This window comes from Jaculus jaculus, chromosome 14 (assembly GCF_020740685.1).
Source record: "Jaculus jaculus isolate mJacJac1 chromosome 14, mJacJac1.mat.Y.cur, whole genome shotgun sequence".
NCBI classification, from domain to species: domain Eukaryota; kingdom Metazoa; phylum Chordata; class Mammalia; order Rodentia; family Dipodidae; genus Jaculus; species Jaculus jaculus.
This window is the reverse complement of record NC_059115.1, coordinates 10,897,805-10,922,524: the sequence shown is the minus strand read 5'-3', so window position 1 is coordinate 10,922,524 and position 24,720 is coordinate 10,897,805. Positions and strand designations below refer to the sequence as shown.

The 24,720-nt window shown below is 39.0% G+C and overlaps 1 protein-coding gene and 1 pseudogene across 1 annotated transcript; both read left to right on the top strand.

Annotated features, from left to right (window-relative positions):
• The first annotated feature begins 1,677 nt into the window (after window positions 1-1,677).
• LOC101596587 lies at window positions 1,678-2,115 on the top strand (annotated as a pseudogene).
• An 11,767-nt stretch (window positions 2,116-13,882) lies between these two features.
• LOC101596881 (vomeronasal type-1 receptor 1-like) lies at window positions 13,883-14,797 on the top strand. The gene has a single exon (XM_004671827.3). It carries the CDS (start codon window positions 13,883-13,885, stop codon window positions 14,795-14,797), a length of 915 nt encoding a protein of 304 aa, XP_004671884.2.
• Window positions 14,798-24,720: the final 9,923 nt, after the last annotated feature.

Sequence of the window (24,720 nt, the reverse complement as noted above, 5' to 3'; positions counted from 1 at the left end):
TCAGGAACCACCCAGGCCTGCTGCAGAGCCACCATATTCTCCTACCCCACTGAGCATCACTGGAGGATAAGCTGCTGCAGAAACACTATGTGGTTGCCTTTGAAAACTAACCTTCCTTAAGTCCATGGAAAAATTATTATTACACACAAATCATGAAGCTGTTAATCCTCCAAAAGTAGTGTTCTGTCTCTTACATCTCTGCTTTCCTCTGTGGAGTCTTCAACAGAAGGGTAGATGGTTTAAATATGCCAAGTGGTAAGGAAAATTTTGGTAATTGCATGATCAGACCCCTTGTGACTTGGCAAAAAAGGAAAGTAAGAGACCAGCAAGAACAGTGGCTACAGAGCCTCTTTTTGCACTTACATTGTTAAGACACACTATTTTTTTTAATTTATTTATTTGAGAGCGACAGACACAGAGAGAAAGACAGATAGAGGGAGACAGAGAGAGAATGGGCGCGCCAGGGCTTCCAGCCTCTGCAAACGAACTCCAGATGCGTGCGCCCCCTTGTGCATCTGGCTAACGTGGGACCTGGGGAACCAAGCCTCGAACCGGGGTCCTTAGGCTTCACAGGCAAGCGCTTAACCGCTAAGCCATCTCTCCAGCCCAAGACCCACTATTGTTTCCTTCTTCTGGCTGAAAATTCTACACACATCAGAACTGGCAAATCCTTTTAAACTATCCCTTCTACTGACTCCACCCTTTGAAGGACTTAAGGTCCTTCCATATCTTATTCCATGTCGGGATGACTCATCCTCCAGGTGTCCTTCTCTACCCAGGATCTGGCTTTCTCTCCTATACAGTCTCTTCTGTGGAATCAGGAAGGGTGTCATACCTTGCAGTAAAGTGACCTGGGATGAGGAGACAATGACTTAACCACCATTAAAACTATGGAAAAGTGAAAACTCTGCAATCCCTGTCTGTGGATGACTCTCAGGGAGCAGTCCATGAGCGCCCCACAGTGTTCAGTCACAAAGGCGTCTTGAAACTTGTAAAGTGGGTTCTAGAGCTGTTTTGAGTGCCTTCCTGAAGAGGGAAACCTTGTCTTATTGCTGGATTTAGGATTTCTCTGCCCTTTCTCAAGTTTTGTCCTTCTGAAGCTTCTCCCCCAAGTAATAGCCTGTTCCTATGGTAACTAGAAACAAACCATACAGTTGCCTGGCTACAAGAACTGAAAGTAAAGATGTCAGGAATGACCGTCACAACGTTCCGGATAGACTAAGCACAACTTAGATCAGGTTTTGGCAATCCTGGCCTGGTGTTCAGACATGGAAACCTAGTGTGGAAGGCTGTGATGAGTCCAACCAAGGACCAGGTAATAACAACTAGATGGAAACAGGAATCAGAGACTAAGGAAGAACGAAGAACATGGAACACTTAAATGTTTCCATGTTCCCAGGCTGAATATTCTGGAAAAGCCCCATGAAGAAGAGGCGCTTATTACAAGCGCATTCTGTACAGTCACTTCCTAAGGACAGAGGCAGCCTTCGCACCGCTGACTCTGCCAGACCCGCGGGACGGAGAGGAGCGCCTGGGTGCTCCTGTAGGGAGGAATGTGGTCACAGAGAGCCCACACTTTAGATGTGAGCAGGACTGTCTGGTTCAATGCTTAAATTTTTAAAATATTTATTTAGCTATCTCTCTCAGACTTCACACAGGCCCCCCGCTTTCCTTTGGATGGGAGCCAGACAGAGGAAGACCCAGAAGCTTCTGGGCCATGTGAGCCGCGGCCACCGCCACATGGACAAGAACCCGAGTGCCCGGGAGGCAAGGCTGCTGGCGGGCATCGCCAAAGGATCCACTTCAACAAACACTATCCAGGTTACTTTGGGAAAGTAGATTCGAGGCTTTACCATGTACAGAGGAGCCAGAGCTTCGGCCCCACTGTCAACCTTGACAAACTGTGGACGCTGGTCAGTGAACAGACCAGGGTAAATGTGGCCAAAACTAAGACCGGGGTTGCCTGCATCACTGATGTTGTGCCATCGGGCTATGACAAAGTTTGAGGAAAGGAAAGCTCCCCGAGGAACCTGTCACCATGAAGGCCACATGTTTCAGCAGAAGACATGAAAGAAGATAAAGAGTTTGGGGGGTGTCTGTGTCCTCCTGGATTGAAGCCACCTAAGGAAGTTCGTTAAATGCTACCAAGTGCTTTTCAAAAAATTATTTATTTATTTAGTTAGTTATTAAGAGGGAGATAAAGAAGTAGATAGAAAGAGATAAAAGGAGGGGTGGTATCAGCGGGCCAGAGCCTCTATCCGCTGCAAAGGAACTCCAGATGCACGTACCACCCTGTGCATCTGGCTTACGTGGGTACTAAGGAATCAAACTTGGGTCCTTAGGCTTTGCAGACAAGTGCCTTAACCACTAAGTCATCTGTCCAGCCCCAATGTTTAGTATTAAATGAAGGTATTTCTGTACATATGTATCAATCTCAGTAATTAAACTCACCATTACAGTAGTTTTCCAGATGATTATCATCATAATTTTTATAGTAAACTTGTCCATTTCTTCTTCCCTCCTAATTTAATTTACTTGCATTTTAAGCTATTTTTAATATTTTATATTTATTTGGTTATGAGAGAGAGAGAGAATGGGCTTGCCAGGACTCTAGCCACTGCTAATGAACTCCAAATGCCTGAACCACCTTGGTCATCTGGCTTACATATGCTCTGGGGAAATTAACATGGGTCCTTATGATTCACAACCTTAACCACTAAACAATCTCTCCAGCATTCTACTTATTTTAATGTACAGGAATATCAGGACATATTTTTGAAATGATCCTTGATGTAAATTCTGCTCCTTTTTGAGATTGCTCCCTGTTCTTTGATAGAAGGGGCTTGGGATGTGGGTCAGTAGGTAAGGTGCTTGTCATGGGCACAGGAAGAGCATTAACAGATTCTTCATCAGAACATGACAAGAACTGCCACTAGCCCAGTTCCTGTGATAGCATTTTTACCACCCCGAGAATTATCATGAGGACTACTAGAATTGTGATAGAAAATCTGACTGTCTTCCATTTAAATTTTACACCAATTGCTTTGCTATAATATAATGAGTTACTCCAAATCTATATAATAATGCTATTTACATATCATGCCACCACTTCATAATGAAGGACAAAACCAAATTGATTATCTCATTAGATGCACAAAGGTCCAACCATTTTCCCTCAAATTTCTTTGTGTCATTTTTTCTTACTGCTGCATAGAATTCCATTGTGTAGATATACCACATCTTAGTTATCCATTCTTGAAGTGATGGACATCTGGGTTAATTCCAGCAATTAGCTACTATGAATTGAGCCACTACAAACATGGTTGAGCAAATCTCTCTGGCCTGTGGTTTGAAGGTTTTATAGTAGATGCCCAGAAAGGGAATAACTGGGTCTGTTGGTATCTCTATAGTTAGCTTTTCCAGGAGTCTCCATATTGCTTTCCAAAGTGGTTGTACCATCCTACATTCCCACCAACAGTGGATGAGTTTTCCTGCTTCTCCACATCCTTGCCAGCATTTACTTTAGTTTGATTTTTTGATGTTTGCTATCCTTATTGGGGTAAGGTGGAATCTCATAGCTGATATAATTTGCATTTCTCTAAGGATTAGGGATGATGAACATTTTCTTAAGTGTGTGTTTGCCATTTGTATTTCTTCCTCTGTGAACTGCCTGTTCATCTCTTTGCCCAATTTTGTGAGTGGGGTGTTTGACTTCTTACTGTTTAGAGTTTTGAGTTCTTTGTAGATTCTAGAGATTAGACCTCTATCAGTTGGATAACCCACAAATATTTTCTCCCATTCTGTGGGTAATCTATTGGCTTTGCTTATTGTATGCCTGTCTGTAAAGAAACTCTTCAGCTTCATGGGATTCCATTGGTTGAGTGATTGTTTAAGATTGTGAGCTACTGGGGTTGTGTTCAAGAAGTGTTTAAGATTGTGAGCTACTGGGGTTGTGTTCAAGAAGTCTTTTTCCATTCCTATATCATGGAAAGTACTTCCTAAATTTTCTTCCAGTAGTATTAGAGTTTCTGGTCTTATATTGAGGTCTTTGATCCATTTGGATTTGAGTGTAGTGCATGGTGAAATGTGTGGATCAAGTTTCAGTTTCCTGCATGTGGTTATCCAGTTTGTCCAGCACCATTTGTTGAAGATGCTGTCTTTTTTCCAGCCTATATTGTTCGGGCCTTTGTCCAATATCAAGTAGCTATAGTTGCTTGACCCAAAGTCTGGCTCCTAAAGTCTATTCTATTGGTCTCTACTCCTGTTTTTATGTCAGTACCATGCTTTTTTGATTACTATGGCTTTTTAATATAGTTTTAGATCAAGTACGGTGATGCCACCAGAGGTATTTCTTTTGCTGAGGATATGTTTGGATAGAAGAGGCCTTATGCCTTTGCATATGAACTTTGAAATCATTTTTTTGATCTCTGAAAAGAACACTGTAGGGATTTTAATTGGAATTGCATTAAATCTATATATTGCCTTTGGTAGGATTGTCATCTTCACAATGTTAATTCTGCCTGTCCAGGAGCACAGGAGGTGTTTTCATTTTCTCAAATCCTCCTCAATTTCTTTTTTGAGTGTTTTTATATTTTCATTGTATAGATTTTTCACTTCTTTGGTTAACGTTGTTAAAGGTTTTTTTTTATTTTTATTTTTTGTTGCTACTGAAAAAGGGACTATGTCCCTTTTTCTTTCTCTGTATCTTTGTACTTTGCATATAGAAATGCTACTGATTTTTGTGCATTGATTTTGTATCCTGCTACTTTGCTATAAGAGTTAATCACCTTCTGGAGTTTTGGGATGGAGTCTCTTGGGTCTCTTACATATACAATCATGTCATTGGCAAATAGAGCTAACTTAACTTCTTCCTTTCCAAATTGTATCCCTTTTATTTCCTTTTCCTGTCTTATTGCTTGAGCTAGGACTTCCAGTACTATATTGAAAAGCAGGGGTGAGAGAAGACAACCCTGTCTTGTTCCTGGTCTTAATGGGAATTCCTCCAGTCTCTCTCCATTAAGTATTATTTGGGCCTTTGGAGCTTTGTATATTGCCTTTATTATGTTAAGATATGTGCCAACTATGCCAATTCTCACCAGTTTTGATCATGAAGTGATGTTGTATCATGTCAAAGGCCTTTTCTGCATCTATTGAAATGATCATGTTGTTTTTATGTTTAACCTTGTTTATGTGGTGTATTATATTGACAGATTTCCATATGTTGAACCACGCCTGTGTTCCTGGGATGAATCCCACTTGGTCAAGGTGGATGATGCCTTTCATGTGTTGTTGGATTTGGTTTGTGAGGATTTTGTTCAGAACCTTTGCATCTAAGTTCATTAGGGAAATAGGCCGGTAGTTTTCTTTTCTTGTGGCATCTCTGCCTGGTTTTGGAATTAGGGTGATACTAGCTTCATAGAAGGATTTGGGTAGCTTTCCCTGTTATTCAATTGTGTGGCACAGTTTTAGGAAGATTGGTTTGAATTCTTCCATGAAGGTTTGATAGAATTCAGCTGACAAGCCATCTGGTCCTAGACTCTTCATTTTGAGGAGGATTTTTAATTACTTTTTCAATCTCCATGAGTGTGATGGGTTCATTGAGGTGATTAATCTGCTCTCAGTTTAGCTTTGATAGATGGTATTTGTCCAGGAATTTATAGATCTCCTCCACATTCTCCAGTTTTGTGGAGTATAGGTTTTTGAAATAAGTCCTGATGATTCTCCCAATTTCATTTATGTCTGTTGTGATCTCTCCTTTTTCATTTTGAATTTTGTTAATTTGGAGCTTCTCCTCTTTTTTTAAAATTTAAAAAAATTTTTTTTTTTTATTTGAGAGCGACAGACACAGAGAGAAAGACAGATAGAGAGAGACAGAGAGAGAATGGGCGCGCCAGGGCTTCCAGCCTCTGCAAACGAACTCCAGATGTGTGTGCCCCCTTGTGCATCTGGCTAACGTGGGACCTGGGGAACCGAGCCTCGAACTGGGGTCCTTAGGCTTCACAGGCAAGCGCTTAACCTCTAAGCCATCTCTCCAGCCCGAGCTTCTCCTCTTTTTGCTTGATCAAATTGGCCAGAGGCTTGTCAATCGTGTTTATTTTTTTCAAAGAATCTGCTCTTTGTTTTATCAATTGTCTTAATTGTTTCATTGGTTTCCAATTCATTAATTTCTGCTCTGATTTTAATAATTTCCTTCCTTCTGGAGGTCTTTGGGTTGGATTTTTCTTGTTTTTCCAGTGCCTTTTGGTTGATGATTAGGTTATTGATTTGGGATCTTTTTGTCATTTTTATGAAGGCATTGAGTGCTATAAAATTTCACCTGAGGACTGCCTTCATTGTGTCCCATAAGTTTTGGTATGGTGTGTTCTCATTGTCATTCAATTCCAAAAATTTTGCAATTTCCTTTTTTATTTCATCCACTATCTATTTATTGTTTAGAAGTGTGCTGTTCATTTTCCAGGTGCTGTTGGGATTCTTGGTGGGTCTTTTGTTGCTGATTTCCAGCATTATAGCATTGTGATCTGATATCATGCAGGGAATTATGTCAATTTTCCTAAATATGTGGAGGCAGTCTTTGTGACCCAGTATATGGTCTATTTTACAGAATGTTCCATGGGCTACTGAGAAGAATGTGTAGTCTGTGGATTTGGGTTGGAAAGTTCTGTAGATGTCCATTAGGTCTAAGTGCTCTATGGTTTTGTTGAGCTCTCTTACTTCCCTGCTGAGTTTCTGTTTGGATGATCTGTCTATTACTGTAATGGTGTATTGAAGTCCCCAGCTATGATGGTGTTGGTGGTTATTTCTGTTTTATTGTCAAGTAGATTTTCTTTTATGAACTGTGGTGTCCCTGTGTTTGGTGCATACAGATTTATGATTGTAATATCCTCTTGATGGATCTTTCCCTTGATAAGTAGGAAGTGGCCTTCTTTGTCTTTTTTGATTATTTTTGGTTTGAAGTCTATTTTATCAGATATTTTTTTTTTAATTTTTTATTTATTTATTTGAGAGCGACAGACACAGAGAGAAAGACAGGTAGAGGGAGAGAGAGAGAATGGGCGCGCCAGGGCTTCCAGCCTCTGCAAACGAACTCCAGACACGTGCGCCCCCTTATGCATCTGGCTAACGTGGGACCTGGGGAACCGAGCCTCGAACCGGGGTCCTTAGGCTTCACAGGCAAGCGCTTAACCGCTACGCCATCTCTCCAGCCCTATTTTATCAGATATTAATATAGCTACACCTGCTTGTTTCTTATTCCCATTTGCTTGGAATATTGTCTTCCACCCCTTTACCCTCAGGAGGTGTCTGTCTTTAGTGGTGAGGTGGGTTTCTTGAAGGCAACAGATTGAGGGGTATAATTTTTTGATCCATCCTGATAGCTTGTGTCTCTTGATGGGTTAATTAAGACCATTAATATTTAGGGTATTGACTGTGAGATTTGATTTGGTCCCTGCCATATTGTGGTGGTAGATGTGTGTTGGTGTTTTCATGGGCTTTGAAATTTTTTGTGCCTACTCTGGGTTTGGTTGTTGTGATCTGCTTCTTGTAGGCATTTGAGTTTGGTTATTTGTTTCTTCTTTGTGGAGAATTTCCTAAAATACTCTCTATAGGTTTGGTTTTGTGTTCATATAATTGTAAAGCTTTTTGTCCTGGAAAGTTTTTCTTTCACCATCTATTATGAGGGATACATTGGCCAGGTACAGTAGTTTGGGTTGGAATCTATAGGTTCTTAGACTTTGGAGAGTTTCACTCCAGGCCCTTCTAGGTTCCAGGGTTTCCATTGAGAAGCCTGAAGTAATTCTGATGGGGTTACCTTTGAAAGTGGTGCGCTATTTTTCCCTAGCTGCTTTTAGGATTTTTCTCTTTTGTGTCTATGTTTAGTCTTAACGATTATATGTCTTGGAGAGTTTCTCCTTTGGTCCAGTCTGTTCAGAGTTTTGTTGGCTTATTGTATCTTGATGGGCCTTTCTTTTAAGACACTGGGGAAGTTTTCTTTAATTATTTTGTTAAATAAGCTTTCCATGCCTTTCATCTGAAATTCTTCTCTTTCTGGTATTCCATTGATTCTGATATTACGCTGTTTAAGTGTATCTCACAATTTCCTCATGTTCTGTTCACAAGAACTTTTGAACTTACTGAAGTTTTTGAACTCTCAAACTGTTTCTTCCATCTTGTCTTCCAGAATAGAGTTTCTATCCTCCACTTCACTGACTCTATTCTTGAGAGCCTCTAGAGAGTTTTGGACTTGTTCAATAAAGTTTTCATTTTCTACTATTTTTCTATCTATCATTTCCATCGCTCTGTCAAGCTCCCTTTTCACATCATTTTCTGATTTTCTTGATGATTCTTGGAATTCATCCTTGCATTTCTTTATGTCTTCATTTAGTATGGCCAGCTGATTTTTAAGGTCCTCTTTTTTTTTTCACTCTCCCTGAAACTATTAACTCTCTTTCCAATCTCTTATCAATTTATTCTAGCTTAGTGATGGTAGCATCCACATGATTATCGGTCCTTTGTTGCTTTCCTGCAAGTTCTACCAGTAGGTTGGTCAGGGTTGCATTGTTCATAGGTTCAATTTGATGTTCTGATCCTAATGATTCTTCTATGTTTTGGTTAGATGTATTTTTCATTGTAGGACTGGGTGATCTAACTGGATTTTCTTGCATTTGATTTTTCATGTTATTTCTTTTGCACTGTTGTCTTCCCATGACAGTGTATGGGCATATAGGTGGGTGGATCAGCCTCGGCTCTAGTGCAATGGGAATCCGAGGCAGCCTGGGCTTTGGCTCATACTTGCCAAGGCCACCTATCTACTGACTGACAGGGGCGCCAATGTTGCCTGAATTCACAAGCAGTAATGTGCCAAAGCTGCCTGTATTTGAGCTTGGAGGTGGACTGAGCTGCCAAGCCCTGAAGGAACCCAAACACTGGCTGGGAACACTGGGACCTGAAAACAGTCTGTGCACCCCCACCACAGGAGAATGGGGGATAGCCAGGGATGGAACCACAATGGGGCACGGGACAGGGTGTGGGACAGGGCACTGTGACAGGGTGCAGTGATGCAACATGGGACAGGTGTGGGTCAGGCATGGGATGGGTTGGTGCAAACAGGTGCTGCAACGGGTCACAGGATGGGTGGGACGGGGCGTGGGATAGGGCTCCACTTGGGAGCGCAGGACAGGGGGCAGGATGGGGCTCTACGATGGCACGGGAAGGGCATGGATGTGGCATGCTGTGACTGGGCACAGGATGGGGTGTGGGACAGGCATAGGACATGGCTCTGCAATGGGGCCAGCACAGGGAGCCCTCGGCGGGGTGCCCAGCTATTTGGTGGAATGGGTGTTCTACCAGCCCTCAAGGGGATCCTTGATTCCCTGTTTTTCCCACCTCTGAGCCCTCCCACTGACAAGAAGACCCAGAAAAACCTTAATGTCTTGCCTATCTTTCCCTGGGATTTGCAGCACTGCTAGGCAGTCATCGTCTTGGCCGGCAGTACAATAAGAAATTATTTTGTTATAAATTACCCAAAATTTATAAACAAATCTCCCTTAACTTGCATTTTTGTTTAAAGTAATAAATTTGTATCATATAAATAAATTTCATAAGCACTTTCAAGCACTGTGGCAGCTGGACAGCAGGGATGAAGTTTCAGCTCTGTTCCATACTTACCTTGCAGTGAACAATTTACATAGAATAATTACCCAGAAATTCCAAGCATTCTCTATCTCCACCCCCACAGTGCTTGGATTGCATGTGGAATTCCACACAGGAGGATTTTTCATGGGCATTGGAGATCCAAAATCAGGTCATATTTCTTGTGTGCAAGGAATTTCCCTCCTTAACTATTCACCTTCCCCTGGGCATTCTCTTAACTTCCAGACTTATCTTTGCATATCTTCTCTTAATCACTAAGCTCAGCATATCTTTTGGATAACACGAACTTGAGGAAAGGACATCTCAAGAGTAGACTCACATTTCCAATTAAAAGGCCTTCAGTATTCCTGGGAAAATTTTAGAAGTTGCATTTGGGGAACACCACTTGCCCTTCTCTCCTCCTCACTCACTCTCAGGATTCTACGGTCATTTCATCTTCAGTCTCTCAAAGAACTGACGTGGAGTAAGTAATGTAAAGATGCCATGAAGGCGAAGGAGGACATGAGGTACAACTTTCCAGATGTCACTGGGAAGTTACAAGTGGGAAGAAAAGAGGAGGAGGAGAAATCATGTCTAACCACTTTCTTCACACAACAACAGACACACAGGTTGAGTTCCCAGTGTGATTTGCACCCATCCCAAATGAAAGGTCACATGTGCCCTCTGTATATTTTCTGAAACTTTTCTACAATGTATCTATAAAGGAAGTTAGGTTACTTATCTTATTTGGTAATTTTGAACAGTTATGAATCTGTATTTTATCTCACCCCAACAATAGGCAAGTTTTTTGTTTCTTCTCACATAGCCTTTTCATTATTCTCATGCTTTCATTTTTGGGAACGTCAACATGTTACAAGATAGAGCTTACAATAAACGTATTTTCATGTCTTTCCCTTGTATAGATAAATTCAGTAAAATATTTACCTACATTCCTTCTTTTATCACCCATTTCCTTTCATGTGACTGTCCATTAATACTGGACTTTTATTTTCAACCTCTTTAGGATTATTTTTAATTTTTGGCAAATTTGTTTTTAATGCAATTGTAACTTCCAGTTACCATTGAAAATGTCCTTAAACATGGCCATCCAGGTATGTTTTGTCACTTTTATATCCTTTATGATCATGAAATTGATTCTGCAGTACCATGTGGTCTTACTGCACCAACAGTCATTTCCTGTTTCTTTTTTGAGGTCCCAATTTTCTTCCCAAGTTATGACAGAAGATGTGTCTCTGAGATCTCGTGTATCAATTACATAACTTTGTATAGAAATTGCAACATGGGAGCACACAGTCCAATTAGAATATGTACTTCCTTTGAAGAGTCCTGTTACCCACACAACACTCTTTTGCAGTCTCTGTCAGAGAGAAACTGTCAGTGTTCATGTTTTCCCTCACCATTGTTTCCTGTAGCTCCTAGGGAGAAAGTTAATAGTCACTTACAGTTGTTTTTTTGTAATTGGTTCAAAACACAAGCATTGAAAGTTATTTCTATTTCCTCAATTAGGCACTACCACTGTTGCATCAGGTGATTGGATAATCACAGCTCTGAGGGAGGTGAGGTCAGATACCTCACAGTATCTCTTAGAAAGTTGTTGTCTCTGCTTCACTAATCCTCAGAGTGTCCTGATTGATCTGTCCTGGCAAACCTAAGCATATAGGTGGCAATATTGCAGTCATGTAGACAGAGCCACAGAAGAAGTTGGACTGTATGCCAGGATATAAAATGCAAATCCTAGAAAAGGACCTTTTCAGCATAGGTGATAGTGGCCCCTGACATAAGGACCACGCACAGCAGAGGGATGTTTGGTCCAGCATGAAATCAACATCTGAACTGAAGATGAAGGTAAGAAACCCAGTGCATCACTGACTCCTCCAAAATTATGATGTGAGGGTCCTGTATAGAAGATGGTGTTGGCATTCAAGGAAATATAAACTGCATTAAGAATTACTTGTTGAGATCACTCTGTAGTTAGGATTGCAGTCCTATTGAGTGGGATGGATGGAGATGTGAGTCTAGCATTATGGACTATATTGTGAGATCGTGGCAGCCATACAAGCTCAAATGCCCACTATTGGAATGAAAACATTCATAACTCTAACACTGAACCATTATGTGATTAGCAGGATTATGATTACTACTATGATAACCAGAAATATTGTTCTGTTCTGGAGACTAGGAAGTAACTTAAGTTGGAGGAAGATTTCTCCAATGCATGTCAAAAATCTGCAATGTTTCATGAGCAGGTGTATGATCTTAACATGTCTTATGATGACTCTCTTGCTTTAGGGAAGTTTTTCTAATGAAGTCTACAATCTATTTATTTTCTGCTGTATTTCCCACCCACAGCATCCATACCCTCCAGTATTTCTTCATCAGTTTATTTACTGATGGGTTAAATCTGACGTGTATGTGTGGGGGGTGTTTTTTTTGCTGTCCAGAAGATAGCAGAAATTCTGTAAATAAAGGAAAGATGTGTTAATATGTAATACAAAATGAAATGAGTAGAATAAGAAGAAATAAAATCAGGAAGACAATTCCTATTTCTTTCAAAATTGAAATTAAGCCCAAATTAAAATAACTTATTCTTTGTCCAATAAATGGTGAAGGACTAGGACTCTAACACATGTCACTGGAATTTTGACTGCAAACTTTGGAGTGTGAGTCTGCAGTTGGTTAAACTGAAGCATAGAAATGAAGCCTACCCATTTTCCAGTGACACTGGGAGTTTGGCTCTGCTCTGAGTGCAACTTTATTTCTTTGACGATTTCCATTGTTGTTACCTCACCCTGGAGGTCAACGCTTTCACACATCAGTATTATTCACCAAAAAATTCCTGGCACCATCTGAGAAGTTGTCTCCCAGATGAATTTGTCTTACTGAACATGGTATCCTGTCCCGACGTTATTAATATGACCAGAACTCTTCACATTTATTTAGGGTGACAAACAGTTTCCCCATTTTTCAATGAGTTTTTCTCCGATGTAATCTCCAATTTTAATGCCTAAGCTTTATATAATTATACAAATGAAAATTACAATTCTTGTTCACATGTTTTGCTATTTTATTTTCCTCTTATTTGTTTTGCAACCAATTCGCAGTATGTAGGCAGAAGTGGTTCTAACCATTTGTGGGTCCATCAAAGAAGGGACTTGAGCTCAAGACATCCGTCCTCTGCCTTGCCACTGTTGGGGAATAATTAAACTTCAATGTTCTTTAATTAATTTTTGTAAATAATAATTTAGAAATGTGTTGAGAATTGATAAGCATTTCAATGATACTGTAAAATCATTGGCTAATACCGGGGCTTCTAACAAAAATGTAACACTCCACAGAAGTGTGTTTATATTTATTTTTGGATTTAATTAACTCCTTTATTATGATTCTGGCAATGCCCATTTATTCTTATTGTTACTCAAGTTTCTCATCATAAAAAATTAAGATATTATGAAAGTAATATTTGAAATATTTTTTTGCTCTTTGTTACAAAAGGATATGACAGCTATTTATGCTGTAATTATTTTACTTTGTCACTAATTCTACCAAATATTAAATTGCATGTGACAGTAAGTCGATTGGATTCTTTCTATAAAAGTTAGTAAATGGCTTGATGTCACAGTGCTTGAGAATTTAATTTGGATTTGGTACTACACTGAATAGATTAAAATGCATATGGAGATTTAGAGTGTTTGTAGTCATTGCACATTTTCATCCCAAGAAACAAAATTGTTCCTTTGGTTGAACAGTCTAGTAGGAAATGGTACATATATGGAATATTGTAATATCATAGTGATGAGTTATGCTGATATCATAGTAGTACAAAATGTGTTTTTAATATTGTAATTTGGAATCTTCTCTTTTCATATAAACAGGAAACCCCTTAACCAACAGAGAAACTTTATTTGAATCAACATGCCAAGAGTATTTTAGCATAAACACACAAGAAAATGGCACACTCTAAAGGGATCAAATAAATGCAGATTTTAAACCACTTATTACAAAACCTAAACAGTACAAACACACATGCATGTACAGATTCACACATGCACGCACTTAAATATAACAACTCAGTATTTGAAAACAACAGGAGTAAAGTTTCAGAGCTTGAATTTCTGAAAGGCAAGCAATGCCTTTAAATTGCCTTGGCTAAATACACCAGTGGCCATTCCTCCAAGATTTTCTGACTCTGAATGAAATAAGACTCCCAGACTGAATGTCATCCAGCCCCCTGACCATGAGCGTCATCTTTGCTTCACAGACAGGAGTGGGAATTCTGGGTAATGTTTTGCTCCTTTCTTGTCACGCCTTCATGTCACACACAGGACAAAGGTTAAAGAACATTGATTTTATCCTCAGTAACCTAACTTTAGCCAACTGTTTGGTTCTCCTTTCTAAAGGAATTCCTCGAACAATGGTATCTTTGGGAATGAAAAATTTTCTAGATGATTGTGGATGCAAACTAGTTTTCTACCTCCACAGAGTGGCCAGAGGAGTGTCTCTTGGGGCTACCTGCATCCTGAGTTGCTTCCAGGCCATCAAGATCAGCCCTAGCAGCCCTCGGTGGATGAAGGCCAAGGCCACACCTGTAAAGTACACTAGATTTTCCATTACCTTCTGCTGGACCTTTCATGTGCTGGTAAATAGTATCATTATTAATTATATTAAAGGTCCAATCGAAAGTAATAATCACACAAACCTAAAGGACTTTGGGTACTGTTCTGTTGTGGTTTCTGAAAAAAATATATCTACATTGTATATATCACTTTTGTCATCCATTGATATGATGTCTTTGGGGTGTATGGTTAGTGCTAGTGGCTTCATGATGTTCACATTGTACAAACATAAGCAGACTGTCCTATACATTCACAAGAAAGCATGTCCACCAAAATCCTCTGCTGAGACTCAAGCCACCCAGAGCATTCTCATTCTTGTAAGCACATTTTTCTGTTTTTACTTACTATCTTCACTTTTTGCCCTTTACATGGATCAATTTGATAAACCCAGTCCCTGGCTGGTGGACACCAGCGCTCTTATGGCTGCAAGCTTCCCTTGTCTTTGCCCCTTTGTGCTCATCAGCAGAGACCCCCGTGTCTCCAGGTTGTGTTTTACCTGCTGTGTAATGATTAACCCTTTCTGTAAAGAGCTCTGAGCACTGTGAATGTAGAATGCATGCCTCTACAGACTGACTATGTTAAACTCATTGTTTCTTTCCTACATTTAAACACTGATCACAACCTAGTCAGAATGTGGACAGAATCAGGAATGAAATGAACAAATCATGAGGTCAAAATTATTTATGACTTTGCAAATAGCTAGTGAGGAAGTTGTCATTTATACTTTGTAGTATCCTCATATTTTAATGAGCAGTTCAGAACTGCATTTCTCTCTCTCTCTCTCTTTTCCTTTCTCTTTCTTCAGGTGTACTTTAATCCTCATGGCACTTTGAAGGACAACTGTTGGTGTTGTGATAATGGAATTTCTTTATAGAGGCTGTATTCCTATTATGTCATTGAGTTTATTTTGCAGAATCCTGCCCATCCCTCCAGTTCTTCCTGGTCTGAACTTCTTTCCTTCAGAAGAATTGCTCAATAAGAAACACAGAATATAATATTTACATAGCAATGGCATGTTACTCTACATTTAATTACTGGGACAATATACCTGAAAGAAACTAAGGTAGAGACAAAAAAAAAGAGCAATTAACTTTGGCTCATGACCTAAGGGATTTAAATCCATTTTCACTTGGCTCCATTGCTGTGGTCTGTGGTGAATCACAACACAGTGGTCACATGAGTACACTGCAAAGGAGGTCGCTCATCTCAGAACCACCAGCAAGCAGGGAGTGTTGACTGCAGACACAGTATGCTGATCAACTTGCCTATATGCTCTTGAAAGAATTCTGAGTTTCACCTTCTGTAGCTTCCTAGTAATACTTTGACATATGTATCTATCAATAGTTATTTGGTAGAGATGGAGTACACATACACTCATCCTCAAAGGTCCCAGTTCTGAACTCTAGACTGGGGACCAAGGCTGCAAAACAAGACTTATGTGAGGAATATTCCATATCCAATCATAAGCAAAGGTTGACTGCACTCTTCATTCTTTATAAGAACCACCTGTTGTCTGTTCATCTTCACTGCTTTTTTTATTTAAATATACTTTGTATTTGTTGACAACATCTATACTTACAGAAATAAACCATGATATTTCCCTCCCCTCCCCCATTTTCCCCTTCACAACTCCATTCTCCATTCTCCACCATATCCCCTCCATCTCTCAGTTAGTCACTCTTTTTTGGATGTCACTGATTTTTTTTTTCTCCAATTATGAGGGTCTTGTGAAGGTGAGGTCATGGATATTAAGGCCAGTTTCTGTCTGTGGAGATACATTGTAAGGAGGGGTGCCCTTCCTTTGGCTCTTACATTCTTTCTGCCACCTCTTCCACAATGGACCCTGAGGCTTGGAGGGTGTGATAGAGATGTTTCAGTGCTGATCACTCCTCTGTCACTTCTTATCAGCATTGTGATGTCTTTTGAGGCAACCCAAGGTCACTGACAATTGAAAAGAGAACTTCTCTAACCATAATTGACAGTAGCATTAGTATATGAATATGATCTAATTAATTACAGTTCTTTCAGGGCAGTTTGGTGAGAATAATATACACATTCAGCCAGACAAAGCAGGTTTTATACCCCTAAGGCACATGACCTCCCTTGCCATAGGTTTTTGTTTTTGTTTTCAGTACCAGGAATGTATTCCCTCCCATAGAGCAGGCATCCAGTCCACTTAGAGATCAGTTGGTTTCCCCACAGCAGACATGCCACTATTGCACCCGTTCAGCCATTTGGCCTATCTGGCCAAACTTAAAGCTTCCAGTGTCCACTGCTTTCACTGCTGATGACTTCTGTCTCCCTTTTATTACCAGTTTCTGTATAACTTTTACTATGAAGAGATGTTAAGTTTGTCAAATGCCTTTTCTGTATCTATTGAGATGATCATGTGATATTTGCCCTTCAGTTCATTTATATACTGTATTTCATTTATCAATTTGCATATGTTGAACCATCCCTGCACCCCTGGGATAAAGCCTACTTGGTCAGGTTGAATAATCTTTCTAATATTCTTGTATTCCATTTGCCAATATTTTGTTGAGAATTGTTTTTACTTGTAGAAATTTTTATTAGTTTTGTACTAGTGTATACAGTAAGCTCCATACCATAATTAGCCTCCTCCCTATCTTCCCTCCTCTGCAGGGACACTCCTCATTTAAAAATATGGGTCATGCATTGTGGGGATAGCCATCAGTTATGAGTAGGAGGCAATGTCTGTCTGTATCCTGACCCAATGTGTGGCTCTGACATTCTGTCTGCACCCTCTTCTGCAAATTTCTGTGAGCGGTGTTGGGTACATTTTATGTCTGCTCCATTGATGAGGTCTTAGGAGCCTCTGCGTCTTTGGATATCTGGTTTGATAGGAATCTAGTGTTTTGTGTGTCTATCTCCTTCACCCTTGTGCTGGTACCATGTTCACCGAGAAGGAAGCACTCTTACTCATTTCCCCAATTATTCTTAGTTGTAGCTGGGGCCCTTTTGATAGCCTGGTTCTCTCCCTAGAATCTGCATCCATCTGTAAAAAGAGGAGCAAATTTTCCAATGGAGAGTGAAGTTAGTCCCAGATAAATGGGGTAACCTTTGTGTTTTAGAGAGAATTTAATAGGTGTGGACCCTCTTGTAGTCTGTGACTGGTGGGAGCCTGGTAATGAAGAACAGGTTCATTCTGGATGTGGATCTGACTTGATTCCAAGCTGTAGCTTTGGTTCCACTGAGCAGATCAGTTAGCCAAATCCAGAGCACGTGGTTTCCCACCTTGGCCATGTGCCACTATTGCACTTGTGTGACCATCATGACTGGTTATTTACTGCTGAGTAGTTTAGATTGCTTAGACAGATATTCATCATTTTCCCCCAGTTGCTCATGTAGCACTTACGATTAACTCTCTTCCAGCTTTCACCCATGTCACTCCATGTTCCATACCATCAGCATATGGTTTCCTCAGCAGTAGGGATTTACCACTAACCTTTTGTGGGTCATCAAGTACTCTGACAGAAATCTGTCTTTTTTGGGGAAACATTGTAGGTCTGTCTGATCAAGAGCCCATTGTGCATGATAGCCACATGCTGGTACTGGGAATTTCAGGTCAGCAGCCAAGAAGAGAAGGAAGATAAATATAACTAGTATAAAAGGGAGAGAGAGAGAGAGAGAGAGAGAGAGAGAGAGAGAGAGGAAGAAGAAGGAGGAGGAGGAGGAGGAGGAGAAGAAGAAGAAGGAAGAAGAAGAAGAAGGAAGAAGAAGAAGAAGAAGAAGAAGAAGAAGAAGAAGAAGAAGAAGAAGAAGAAGAAGAAGAAGAAGAAGAAGAAGAAGAAGAAGAAGAAGGAGAAGAAGAAAAAAAAAAAAAACAGGAGAAGATTAAGGTGAGACTTCATCATACCCTCTCCTGGGCCTTGTGATTCAGGTGCTCCATCTAAGGGCCTGGCGAAAGTTCAACCAATTAGTCTGTCTTTAGGATGTAGACTTTAATGGTACCATTGCTGTTTGGGTCCAGTTTTTTTTTCTTGTTTAATCAACCACCCCCACTGTTTTTTCTGTGTCTAATGAGATGATCATGTGATTTTTCTCCTTCAGTCCATTTATATAATGCATCACATTTATCTATTTGCATATGTTGAACCTTCCCTGCACCTCTGGGATAAAGCCTACTTGGTCAGGGTGAATGATCTTTCTGTTATATTCTTGTATTGTGTTTGCCAATATTTTGTTGAGAATTTTTGCATCTATATTCATGAGGGAGATTGGTCAGTAATTTACTTCTTTTTGTTCTATCTTTGCCTGATTTTGGTATCAAAGTGATGATGGCTTCATAGAAGGAGTTTGGTAGGATTCCTTCTTTTTCTATTTTATGGAAAAGCTTAAGAAGCAATGGTGTTTGTTCTTCCCTGAAGGTCTGGTAAAATTCAGCAGTGAAACCATCTGGGTCTGGGTTTTTTTTTTAGTTGGGAGATTTTTGATAACTGCTTGGATCTCCATGCTTGTTATACGTCTATTTAAGTGATTAATAACATCTTGATTTAATTTAGGTAGGCCATATAAATCAAGGAAAATATCGATTTCTTTCAGATTTTCATACTTTGTCAAGTATATGCTTTTATAGTATGTAGAATTTCTCTGGTTAATCTCTAATTTTAATAATTTGTGTCTCTTCTTTCTTTCTTTTGGTCAGACTTTCTAAGGGCTTATCAATCTTGCTTATGCTTTCAAAGAACCCTTTGTTTCATTGATTCTTTGGATTGTTTCTTTGTTTCTAGTTCATGAATTTCTGGCCTAATCTTTATTCTTTCTTCTCATCTACTGATTTTGGTTTGGCTTGCTCTTTTTCTTCTAAGGCTTTAAGGTGAAGCATTAGGTTGTTTACTTGTGACCTTTCTAATTTCTTAATATAGGCACTTAAAGCTATAACTTTACCTCTTAGAACTGCCTTCATTGTGTCCCAAAGATTTTGGTATGTTGTGTTCTCATTATTGTTGCACTCAATATTTTTTAAATTTCCTTTTGATTTCTTCATTGACCCATTCATCATTGAGTAGTGTGTTGTTTAATCTCCATGATTTTGTGTATGCTCTAAAGCCTTTCTTGCTATTGATTTGTAGTTTGATTCCATTGTGGTCAAATAGAATGCAAGGAATTATTTCAATTTTCCTGTATTTGTTAAAATTTGCTTTGTGTCCTAATATATTGTCTATTTTAGAGAATGTTCCATGTGCTGCTGAAAAGAATGTATATTCTGCGCCATTTGGATGAAATGTCCTGTATATATCTGTTAGGTACATTCCTTCTATGACCTCATTTAGTCCAGATGCCTCTCTGTTTATTTTTTCTTGGGATGACCTGTCAATTGATGAGAGTGGGGTGTTAAAGTCACCCACCACCACTGTGTTTGTTGTTATCCATGACCTTGGTTCTAATAGTGTTTGTTTGATGAATTTGGGAGCCCCCATGTTAGGTGCATATATGTTTAGGATTGTAATGTCCTCCTGTTGGAGTGTGCCCTTAATTAATATAAAGTGACCTTCCGTATCTTTCTTAACTAATGTTGAACTGAAGTCTACCTTGTCAGATATTAGGATAACAGCCCCTGCTTGTTTTCTAGGTCCGTTTGCTGGAAATGGAATTTTCTATCCTTTTGCCCTAAGATAGTGTCTGTCCACCCTTTGTAGAAAGGTGAGTTTCTTGGAGGCAACAAAATGAAGGATCCTGCTTTTTAACCCCGTCTGCAAACCTATGTCCTTTGGTTGGGGCATTGAGGCCGTTAATATCAAGAGATACTATTGAAAGGTGTGTATTCATTTCTGCCATTTTTTAATAGTTCTTCAGTTTTACGTTTGCCCTCTTGTGTTAACTAGTATTGCTTGTTTTTTCCCTGTTCCTCATATGTGTGCTTTTCTTTCTCTTCAGCATGGAGGATTCTTTCAAATATTTCCTGTAGAGCTGGTTTTGTCTTCAAATACTCCATTAGCTTGCTTTTGTCATGGGATATCTTTATTTCTTCGTCTATTTGAATGGATAGCTTTGCAGGATAAAGTAGCCTTGGTTGACAGTTGTTATCTTTCAGAACTTGGAATACATCACTCCAAGCCCTTCTGCCTTTTAAAGTTTGTGCTGAGTAATCTGCTGTAATCCTGATGGTTTGCCTTTGTAGATAACTTGAGTTTTCTCTCTAACTTCTTTCAATATTTTTTCTTTGGATTGTGTGTTTGGTATTTGATTATAATATGGTGAGGAGAGGTTCTTCCCAGGTTTTGTCTGGCTGGGGTTCTAAAGGCTTCCTGTATCAGCATTGGCACCTCTTTCCCAATTTGGGGGAAGTTTTCTTCTATGATTTTGTTGAAGACCCTTACTATGCCTTTGGATTGAAATTCTTTTCCTTCTACTATGCCCTGAATTCTTATGTTTGATCTTTTCATAGTGTCCCGAATATCTTGAAATTCACACTCATACTTTTCTATTAGTTTTTCTTTCTCTTTGTTGGACTGTATTAGATCAGCCAACCCATCTCTCCAGCCCCATTGTCTTTATTTTAATATTAGTTTTATTTTATATTATTTATAACATATTCTTCTCTATAATTCTGGCACCCTAGCTCTAGTTACCCTGGGGACCCTCCTCAGTGGGGTTGTGGAGGGTCATGAATGCCTCAGTGAGTTTTTCTACCTTTTTAAGATAAAGATATTATCTAACTATCTAATGAAGAATTAGATGTCTATAGTGCTAATTTATGCTGTTTTTAGTTTTGTGTATCTCCCTTCCCATTCTACTCTTATCCCAGCTTCCCATAGCCCTTTCCACCGGTCTAACCCCTGGTTCTGTCCCTCCTCCAGCTTGTCTACAACCCCCTTCTCTGGTCTCTTCTAGATTCTCCTTTCCTCAACCTTCACCCTACCTTATTAATACTATTGATGCTAACTAGAACTTCTCATTCCCATATTTGAGTGAGAAATTTAATACATGGACATGCTATAATTTAATCACAGTCCCTTCCCATTATTTTCTTTTGTAATGTTTCTCAAAACTTTTCAATAATACCCTCTTTCTAATTAACCTTCTTCATTTCAATGTCTCATTCATTCTTGTTCCTCTATCACCTATTTCAAAATGTTGATGGGCCCAAAACCTTATGGAACTTGCTGTGGTAAGGATAGGCACTGTCTGAGCTCTTTCGTGCTGTTCAGTAGAGACCCTTGTGTGTCCAGGCTTTGTTCTACCTGCTGTTCAAAGATTGCCCATTACTGAAAACTGGCCAGAGTGCTATACATGTTAGTGTATGCCTCTGGAGTTTGACCATGTATTAACTTATTCTTTCTTTCCATATAATTAAACACTGGTCATTACCAAGTCAGCTTGTGGACAAAGTCACAAAAAACTTAAACTTAGTAGAATCCCAATGTGATTTATAATGTAGCAAATGGCCAGACATGAAATAAGAAATGTCTTCTTGAGCCAGGCGTGGTGGTGCACGCCTTTAATCCCAGCGCTTGGGAGGCAGAGGTAGGAGGATCGCCGTGAGTTCAAGGCCACCCTGAGACTACAGTCGATTCCAGGTCAGCCTGGACCAGAGTGAGACCCTACCTCAAAAAAACAAAAAAAAAAAAAATAAAATAAAAAAAAAGTCTTCTCATTCCTACTGTGTCACACTCATAACTTTTTCTTACTCTCCTCTCTTCTCATCTCCTCTCTTTGTCTTCAGATGCTCTTTCATTCTTGGGAGACCTTCCATTAGTCAACAGTATGTTTTAATGCTAATGTGATTTTCTTTTTATTAAAAAATATTATTAGTATATAGGGAAGCTACTGATTTTTTGTGTTTTGTTTTGTATCCTGCAACCTTGCTAAAAGTGCTTATTAGTTCTAACATTTTTCTGGTAGAGTCTTTAGGATCCTTAATGTATAGAATCATATCTGCAAATAATCATAATTTGATTTCTTCTTTTCCAATTTGTAGCCATATTATGAGTTTCTCTTGCCTTATTGCTATAACTAAGACTTCCAGTACTATACTAGCTAAAAGTGGGAACAATAGACAGCCTTGGCTTGTTCCTTCATTTTGTGGAAAAGCTTTGAGGTTTTACGCATTTAGCATTAGGTTGGCTGTAAGTTTGTCATAAATAGCTTTTATTATGTTCAGATTTGTCCCTTCTATTCCCTTTTTCTTTAGAACTTTTACCATGAAGGAATGTTGGTTTTTGTTGGATGCCTTTTCTGTATCTGTTGAGATGATTATGTGAATGTTATTTTTGTCCTTCAGTCCATTTATGCAGTGTTTTATATGTATCGATTTGTGAATGTTAGACCATCACTGCATCTCTGGGATAAAGCTTACTTGGTTTCTGATATATTCTTGTATTTTGTTTGCCGATATTTTGTTCAGAATATTTTCATCTCTGTTCATAGGAACACTGGTCTGTATCTCTTTGTTTGTTTGTTTGTTTCCGCCTTGCCTGGTTTTGGTATCAGGGTGATACTGGCTTCCTAGGAGTTTGGTAGAATCCCTTCCTTTTCTATTTTATGCAAAAGTGTGAGAAGCATTGTGATTAGTTCCTTAATTAAGGTCTGGTAAAATTCACCAATGAATTCATCTGGGTCTGGACCTTTTTTAAGTTGGGAGATTTTTTTTTTATACCTGCCAGGATCTCTGTACATGTTATAAGTCCAGGTAAATGGTTTATCTCATTTTGATTTAATTTTGTTTCTCATATAAATCTAGGAAATTATCCATTTCTTTCAGGGTTTCAAACTTAATAAAGTATTTGTTTTTAAAGTATGTCCTTACAATTTTCAGAATGTCTTTAGTACCTGTTGTAATGGTGGCTTTGCATCCCTAATTTTATTAATTTCGTGTCTCTTCTCTCTTCTTTTGGTCAGATACATTAAGGGTTTATCAATTTTATATATCCCTTTAAAGAACAAATTTTGCTTCATTGATTAGTGGTATTGTTTTCTGATTTCTATTTCATTAATCTGTTTGTTGTTCAAAAGGCTTCCTGCATCTTCCTTGGCATCTCTTTCCCAAAATAAGGGAAATTTTCTTCTATAATTTTGTTTAAAATCCCTTGTATGCATTTGGAGTGTAATTATTCTCCTTGTTTATTCCCTGAATTCCTATGTTTGAGCTTTGCATAATGTCCAAAATATCTTGAAATTCCCATCCATGCCTTTATTGTGGCCCATAAGTTTTGGTAAGTGTCTTTACAGTATCATTCAATTCTAGGAATTTTATAATTTCTTTTTTGATGTCTTTCACAACCAAATCATTGTTTAAAAGTGTGTTGTTTAGGTTAATCACTGTGAGTTCAATTTCACGATGAGATTACATAATGAATTGCAGGTCAGACTGGGCTAAAAAACAATGTGTTGTTTAGTCTCCAGGAGCTGGTAAAGTCATTATTGAGTCTCTTGTTGTTAATTTCTAGCTTTAAAGCACTGTGATCTGACATGATTTGGGAAGTTACTTCAATTTTCCTTACTTTGTAGAGGCATACTTTATGGCCTAATATGTGACCAAATTTTGAGAAGGTTCTGTGGGTACCTGATGAGAATGTGTATGCCTCAGAGTAGGGGTGGAATGTTCTATAGATGTCCATTAGGGGCAGGAATAGGGAAGGAACAGAGAAAAATGCAGAAAAAAAAAAGAAAAGAAGAAATATGAAATAAAGAAGAAGACCATTTTAAACAGGAGTGCCCATGGTTTTGTTTTCTTGGATAAACAACACTGGATAAGCAAACAGTTACCTAAGGAGACATATTAAATACATAGATACTTGTAGAAGGTGTTGTGAACTGGGATGATGACAATGTCAGGGATTCCCATTACAATCAACACCCAGGGAAAGGCACTCCATGGATCGAGGCTGAGCCTAGTGTATTTTTCATGGAATCTCTGGTCCTTAGAATATCATTAATGGAGTCTTTCACTACGATGTAAGTGTCTGACAAATATATTTAAAAAAACCAAAGATGCAGAAACTAATATACTAATCATTTAAGCATAATGAAGGCATTCTTCAAAATTCCATGTTGTTTGGGTCATTTTTATATGATAAGTAAGTAAGTAATGTTAAGAAATTGACCTGGGCTAGAGTGAAACCGTGCCTTGTGAGGACTAATAACTTTTTCAAGATATCAATAAATGTTTGTTGTCAAAGGGAAAAAAGACAGCACTTCATGAGTAGTGTAAACCCCCATGGATCCTGAGAGGTAACAGAACAATATGATGGTGATGTCCTTATTAGATTAATCTTCTGGAGCCACTTATATCATGGCAATGTTAATCAGATCTTCAAAGATATCTTATCATATAAAGTACCATATGCACTGCATCCAAGGTTAGGGAGTGCACAGAGTAACAGTTTGTATACCTATCTCTCCACTAGTGATGGTTAAGTTCTATTGTCCACATGACCTGATTAGGAATCCACAGACATCCCTTTTGAACAGGTCTTTCATGTTGCTTCCAGGGAGG